The sequence below is a fragment of the Barbatula barbatula genome (assembly GCF_947034865.1).
Source record: "Barbatula barbatula genome assembly, chromosome: 2".
Classification (NCBI taxonomy): Eukaryota; Metazoa; Chordata; class Actinopteri; order Cypriniformes; family Nemacheilidae; genus Barbatula; species Barbatula barbatula.
Window position 1 is genome coordinate 30,853,185 of NC_136767.1, and position 7,668 is coordinate 30,860,852.

The 7,668-nt window shown below is 37.8% G+C and overlaps 1 protein-coding gene across 4 annotated transcripts in view; it reads right to left on the reverse strand.

Moving 5' to 3' along the window:
• Positions 1–595: 595 nt before the first annotated feature.
• The window catches only part of cUnh5orf34 (chromosome Un C5orf34 homolog), a 10,808-nt gene continuing 3,735 nt past the window's right edge, over positions 596–7,668 (reverse strand). For 2 of the 4 annotated variants that reach the window (XM_079475185.1, XM_079475183.1), the window contains 10 exons: positions 7,049–7,590; positions 6,846–6,944; positions 5,146–5,266; positions 4,747–4,838; positions 4,525–4,594; positions 4,276–4,434; positions 3,977–4,062; positions 3,659–3,781; positions 2,916–2,956; positions 852–1,574 (listed from right to left, as the gene is read on the reverse strand). In XM_079475185.1, the coding sequence (XP_079331311.1) occupies positions 1,402–1,574; positions 2,916–2,956; positions 3,659–3,781; positions 3,977–4,062; positions 4,276–4,434; positions 4,525–4,594; positions 4,747–4,838; positions 5,146–5,266; positions 6,846–6,944; positions 7,049–7,590 (1,506 nt within the window). In that variant the 3' untranslated portion in view covers positions 852–1,401. Of the gene's footprint in view, positions 1,575–2,915; positions 2,957–3,658; positions 3,782–3,976; positions 4,063–4,275; positions 4,435–4,524; positions 4,595–4,746; positions 4,839–5,145; positions 5,267–6,845; positions 6,945–7,048; positions 7,591–7,668 lie in introns of all 4 variants that reach the window. The other 2 variants (XM_079475184.1, XM_079475186.1) reach the window with 2 other exon arrangements.

Consider the following 7,668-nt stretch of genomic DNA (forward strand, 5'->3'; position numbering starts at 1 on the left):
TTTAGTAAGTAGATGTATGTGCATATATGCAAAAATCCAGCGTTGGGTCAAAAAAGGATCAACTCAACGGTTGGGTCAAATTAACTCGGAAAGTGTTTATATTTGACTCGATGAGAAAAATGTGGGTTTGGGGTTAAAACAACCCAACACAGGTTATTGTATAACCCGACATTACTTTATATTCCTTTTTTTGACCCAACTCTGGGATTGAAAAATCCCTCATTTGTATGTGTATGTTGTGTGAGCGCATGTTCTGCCAGTTACCTTTGGAGTTGAGTCGTTTCAGTCCATGGTTGGGTCAAATATGGACAAATCACACATTTTGTCCTACAGTATGACAAATGTCCATGTTTACATTTACATTTAGGCAGACGCTTTTATCCAAAGCGACTTACATTCCATTATCCTATACATTTTAAATAGGTATTTGCAATCCCCTGGGATCGAACCAACGCTCTTACCACTGAGCTACAGGAAAGTTTGACGTAACCCTGGGTTAAAACCCAAAGTACATTTATGTTAATTTGAACCCAATGGATGGGTTTGTCCATAGTTTACCCATGGCTTGACATCACCTGATACTTAAAATTATTTTAGTATGTTTAGCTTTTACAGATTCTGAAAGCTTGCAAGCACAACTGTACATACATATGGTACTGCACTCATTTTTCTCTGTAAAGCACTTTATAGAAACAAATCCGACTTCACTTCAGCAATATTAGAGAAAATAAAGATGCAAAAGCGTCACAAAGCAGAATGGCTCTGCTAACTCACCCATCCAGCGATCAGATAAGAGTGACAGTAAAGTGAGTATGAAGCTGTTGAGAACCTCAAATACACACAGAGGAAATAACGGTTTCCATCACTTTAATAAGGAAGAGGTGTGACCAGGGTTCCACTGTGCCACAGCCCTGATCTGGGGTCAGGTTTATTGTTTTCTCATCATATGGACAGCCACAATGTACAGGAAACAACACTGCGGTCGGAGACTACAATTTCATTCAAATTAATGTCATTTTTCATTTTCATTCACGAAGAAGGTGGAAAGAATCGTGATCTTATCATTGGTTGATATGACCATATAGAAGAATAAAGCATCTATAGATGAACTGGTGTTATAAAAAAGTACAAATATATTTAGCTGTTAAAACTGAGTTGTGAATGTGGCGAACGCACAATATCAGTAAAACATCTGCCACGGCGCTGCTTTTTCCTCTTTAAATAACTAAAGTTAATGAGACAATGATTTAGAAACATTTATTAGTAGGGTTATTTAAGTAAAATAAATGATAATGTTGTATTATTCAAACATGTGCATTTGTATAAAATTTGATTCAGAAATGCCCCCATTTCAGGTAGATGCCAGAATGACTTTCTGATATCATTTTTGCTTCGTCGAAGTCAGAAATGTTTTTCAGATAAGAGTGTGTTAATATCCCGTATGGCTCGAGACGTTTTCTGCAAAGCATCGGAGATACAGTTCTCAGTGAGTTTGATCGCCTGGAGGTCAGGGGAACGCTCGCAGCTCAAAGATCTTCCGGTAGAACGCAAGACAGGGCTGTTCTCCAGCAAAACTGATACGGACGATTTAAAGAAAACAGTGAATTACGTTTGGATGAAATGCAACACAAGCACATTTATATACAGCGGGAAAATAAATATTGAACACGTCACCATGTTTCTCAGTAAATATATTTGTCACGGTGCTGTGGACATAAAATTTTCACCAGATGTCAGTAACATCCCAAATAATCCATACATACAAAGAAAACGAAACAAATAAGTTCACAAATTAAGTGTTATGTAATAAAATAAAATAACACAAGGGAAAAGTAGTTCACTGAAATGTATTTAATACTTTGTATAAAAGCCTTTGTTGGTTATGACAGTTTCCTTGGCTGTGTGTTTGGGATCCTGTGTGTCTTGGTGAAATGTCCACCCTCGTTTCATCTTCATCATCATTCTGGTAGATGGCAGCAGATTTTTATCATGAATGTCTCTGTACATATTACCAAACAGCCTCACACCATGATGTTCCCACCTCCAAACTTCACTGTTGGTATGGTGTTTTTGGAGTGGTGTCCAGTGCCATTTGACATCCAAACATCGTGTGTATTATGGCATCCAAAGAGCTCACTTTTGGTCTCATCTGACCAGACTATATTCTCCCAGTATTTCACAGGCTCGTCTAAAGATTAACTTTCAACGAGCTTTAACATGTTTTTTCTTTATCAATGGAGTCTCTCGTGGTGAGCGTGCATACAGGCCACTGCGGTTGAGTGCGTTACTTATTGTTAATTCCAAGTCATTCTGAAGTTCTCCACATGTGGTCCATGGCTCTTTCTATTTTCTTTTTACTCCTCTGTCAGAAATCTTGCGAGCAGCACCTGGTCATGGGTTGATAATGGTGAAATTATGTTCTTTCCCCTTCCGAATTAAAGGCCCCAAAAGTGCTCAATTGAACAGTCAGACGTTTAGAAATCCTTCTATAACCAATGCCAAGGTGGCGAAGGTCATGCGAGAGCTCTTTGCATTCACCCATTATGAGATGACACCTTGGTGACGAGACACCCTTTTATATGCCATCAGTTGGGGCTGAACCAGCTAATGTTCATTTCCGTGGACAAGGGGCAGTATTGCTTTCCAAATACAGAAAGGCTTGGCTTTCCACGCCTTATTGCACCTCCCGTCCTTAATGGGTTCAATACTTTTTCCCTGTCTCATTCAATTTGATTATACATTACTTAATTTGTGAACGTATTTTTTTTCTGTTTCTTTGTATGTATTGATTATTTGGATTGTTACCGACATCTGGTTAAAATTTCATTTCAATAGCACCTTGAGAAATATATTTCAATACTTGTTGTGTTCAATACTTATTTTACTCACTGTTTCATTTCATAGAAAAAGGATACAGTTAAACCTTTTTATCTTTTCCAGTTCAGAGACGACAGATCTGAAAGGGCGAAAGACAGAAATAACAGAATTAAGCAAAAACAATCCGACATGAAATATGATTTCAACAAATAGTTGTTTCGTTTGACCTTTTTATAGTTCTTGTACAATTGTGTGGTGCTTATTATTGTGGTAATATTCATTTTCATGTAGCATCAATGTTTTGGTGTATATTTAGCTAAAGTAAGTTTTGAACTTTTATCATTAATTACGATATAAACAAAAACATTTGCACACATTTTAAAATGTATTTTCCAATTGTAACTGTCAGAAAATTCTAGAAATGTCAGTAGCACAGGTAAGGTGGGATGAAGAGGTGATGGGTGACTACGTATGAACCTTGGTTGAGAACAGTATTAGTCATAAGGGGACAGTGAGGACAGTATTAGTCAAAAAAAGACAAAAACCATCAAATGTACACTTCTGAAGTTTTGGACGACACATTTTCAGCAACTGTTCTGTGAAACTGTTGTTTTGAGCTCAGTGCCATGCAAGTACCTAGTTATTTCTGCGTACAAGTAATAATACCGAAATGTATAAATGTGAGAGAATATTTGTTTGTTTTTTTGAGTACCTTTGATCAGTTTCATTGAACCGGTTTTGTATTCATATTCAAAAATTGAAGCAAAACACAACTTTTTTAAAACAATGACTTACATTGTGTTATACATAAAAGCAGAAGCAAATAACCGTTCCATTATACCTGCAGGTTATTGGCTGATGTTTAATAGAATGGGCGGAATCTGAGATGGCCACACCCTCTACACTTTTGCTGTGTTTTGTCTGCGTCACCCAATCACACCACTCCACTAACGCTGACACATACCTGTGACAGAGAAAACACGCGTTTTACAGTAAAAATATTGAAATGATAGAAAACAGAAAAGTTATAAATATACATTTAAATTGATTGTCTTTTTTCTGATAATGACCAATGACTCTTCATTACACCTTTTATGTTATGTACACTGCATTGAATTGTCAATGTTACGCGTTTACCTTTAAGTGGTCAGGTCTTTACCTTTGATAAGTTTTGTCTGTGTCCACCCGGACGAGCGTCTGATGGCCGTCAGGCAGACTGATCTGACACCATCTTTCAGAAGCTCTCTGCTTACACAAATATAAAACACACAAACTGAAAGCAAAATAATTTGCGTTATACTCTAAACACTAGACAGACTAGGCAGATCCCCCAATATACATGGTTGTATACCTTCACGATTCATCAACCCGTGTTTGTGTAAATATGTTCATTCATGATTAAAAATGTGTTAACGTTGATAAAAAAATGAGATTTCAAATTAAGGAAACTAAAAGTACCTGTGCAGGTGTGTGTGTGTCTAAAGTCCACGTCATCTGAGCTCTGACTCCATTTACAAACAAAACCTCAGCAGTTCCATCTGAGAGAGCTTTGAAACGTCCCGTACCGATCACATTCACCTCCTGAACCACGTTCACACAATCACACGCCGCCGTCTGCTGAAAACACAATACAAACTCCCGTCACATCAACACACGTCTGTACGCAGAACATTAAACAGATTTCCATCAGATAAATGTGACATTCACCTCCTTCCAACAGGAAACAGAGAGCTGCGTCCTCAGAGACGTTCTGGCCTGGATGTAGCATTCCAGAATCCTAAAGAATAACACACACACACACGTCACGTCTCTCATACTTGTGTTGTGTACTAAAAAGCAAGCATTCTTCATTATGTTGCAGATCACATCTGGTTAAAAAATGTACTGTAAAATAAGGACTTTATCTGAATGATGTTCTCTGCGTCTCACCTGCTGGCCCGCGTGACCACCGATCTGACAGAATACAGCCGCCCAGGTACATCAGGTGGAAGACCACTCAGGTAATACACACCCTCCACAGTCTGCGAACACACAAGAATCATTACGCACAGCCTTTTGTATAGTAGATTCATGAACAAGAGAAACAGTCCAAAAGGTTTCACACACATGATGAAATTATTCTGCAACCGACAATAATGATATTTGTGGGTTACACAATAAATAATATTCAGCTGGTCATGTGAGCTTAACATGGCCGTCACCACGAAGTACCTTTTGGTGTAAATGAAAACAGCCAATGACATCACCAGTCTCATGTGATTGGACACCATATTGCAGCAGTACTATTGCTCTTAGTCATACATTTTAAAAGTGAGATGAATTCCTTACATCTCTGTGAGCAGCTTTAGATTTGTGATGTGTAAAGTAATTGGCCAGAGCTCCATTAGATCGGATGAGTGAACCGTCACCAGGTGAGATCTCAACCACTGCTGTCACTCCATCAATTATACTGAAAAAAACAACATTTAAAATATCAAATAAAAAATACAAAACTATTGTTAACTTGGGGCAGGATTCACATTCTTATGAAGAAAATGCTTCTTAAAGCATTACTTAAAGGTACTTCACCCAACAATAAACAGTCTGTCATCAGCATCACCTTTGGTTTGTTCAAAATCGGAATCATTTTCTTTGTTGTCATGAACACAGAGAAAGATATTTGGAAGAATGCTTGTAACCAGACAGTTCTTAACATTTTTCTCAAGATCCATCATAGGAAAAGAATGAAGAATTCAAATTCTCGACACAAAAGCTGTCGTACATATCCTCATCGTTGTCTTAAATCTCAAAGGGTAAGACATTAAATAGATGTATTTGGTTGTTTCACATGTGACTTGTTTCGTATTGAGACAGAATCATACTTTTGAAGTTTACTTTCCATTAAGGAATATTTATATTGATATAATAAAGCTCCCTTATTTTATTTATTTAGAGAAACAGGGACAGCGTACAATAAACATTAACCTCAAAGGGAGAGATGCATACTACCAGGTTTTAGCTCAAGGGCTAATTTTCACCCGTAGTCCCTGGGCAGGCTGATGTTAAACTAACATACATAATACATCCTACATACATGAATAGTGAAATTTACATTGACCAAATAAATAAAATGGTAAAAAGGTCATATTCACACCTTTCATGTACTCAGGTCTACTCTTATACACCTGAGAATACACACATACATATATCTGGTAACATATGGGAACAAATTTGATTTGACAAAAGTCATTTCTTTGCCGAACGCGTAAGAGTTCATGCTTCTTATCAGCTCTGTAGGCAACTTACTAGTTTTCATTATTAAAAACAGAATGCTCCTTACATTATTCTGGGACAAAGTGACTTGAATCAGGGAGGGTCACGACTATATTTTGGCATAGTAACATACAAAATGGATAATAAGAAGAATCATTTTTTAACACTTGCTAATATTTTAGCAAACATGCAACCGTAAATGCACTTTTAACACATCACATGCTAATATATACAGGCTTTGTAAAAATGCAAGGTGTTTGTTACACAAATAAAGACATCGACAAAGCAAATCATTTTATTCTTACAAAAAAAGAAATGCGTTTATGAACATCCTATAATTTATCTTAAGAACAAACTTAGATTTTGTCGTGAGAACTGTTTTGTGATTCCGACCGCAGATTCTTTAAATCTGTTTAACAGAAAGAAACAACACTAAACAAATCAATTGCAGATGTTCTCTGCAGTGAAGTGCACAAATGCGAAGCAATAAACCCCCACTGAATTAATTTATGCTAAATAGATGTACAATTCTTTTGAATCTTTTCACATTTCGCAGATATTCATTATTTTTAAATAGCGCACTCAAATAGGGGCGAAGCAGTCGCAATGTTGTGTGACACTCACAGACACCAGGAGCGCTTAAAGTCCTAGGCGCTTTGCGAAAAAAGTCAAAAGCAGTGCGGCTCAGGTTTTCTGCACGGTTTATACGCAAAATGTGAATCAGCCCTCAAAATTTTATTTATTAATGTATGTGCATGAAATTTAAGATTACTCACCGGTATATGACACCTTTACACCAGAGCACTTTTACCAGCTCTGTGGTGACTTCCACTTCCTGCTCCAGCGAATCAGGATTCACTCTCTCGTACCTCCACCTGAGCATCACATGATTGATATTCAGTCATTCTGACCGCACCAAACACAAAATGCTGTGAGGTAATATACAGATCACCTGTATATTGTGTGTTATGTGTATCACCTGTGCTGATGAGGAGAAGGACATTTGACAGGTAAAGCATCAGGGAGTTTAGACATCTGAACGTGTCTGTCTAGCACATCTGTGTGATTTGTTCTGTTTTGTCCAGCGGTTATTTTAGTTTTTTGAGATTCCAGATGCCTGACAGCTAACAATAGAGGATAGTGCCATGTTTGTGGGTAAGATGTTCGAGAAAACTGCTGGATCACTCTGGTGTACAGATTTCTGGACTTCACACTTTCTGCAACTTTAGGGGGGTGCGTGCGAGAATCCTCTGAGAAGTTGACATCTTTGACTGATGACAGGTTACTTAGTAAACATGTGCTTCTGTGTTGGATCCCCTGAAGCTGCTGATATTGTGTGTCTGCTTCAGTCTGGCTGGACCTGCAGGTGAACTCCACCGTGAACTCCTCTCCCGAAGACGACAGAATAAGTTTAGCATGTCCATCTAGAGAGCAGACAGAGATCTCTCCTTCAGGTCCACCTTCAATGTTGCAGGAGTCAGATGAGGGCCACTGTACCTCAGTCACTGCATCACTGTAAGTCTGGACGAGAGAGTAAATCATTTATATGAGCAATTGAGTAAGAAATTTAAAAATAAGAGATCTTTAACCGTAAAGGGG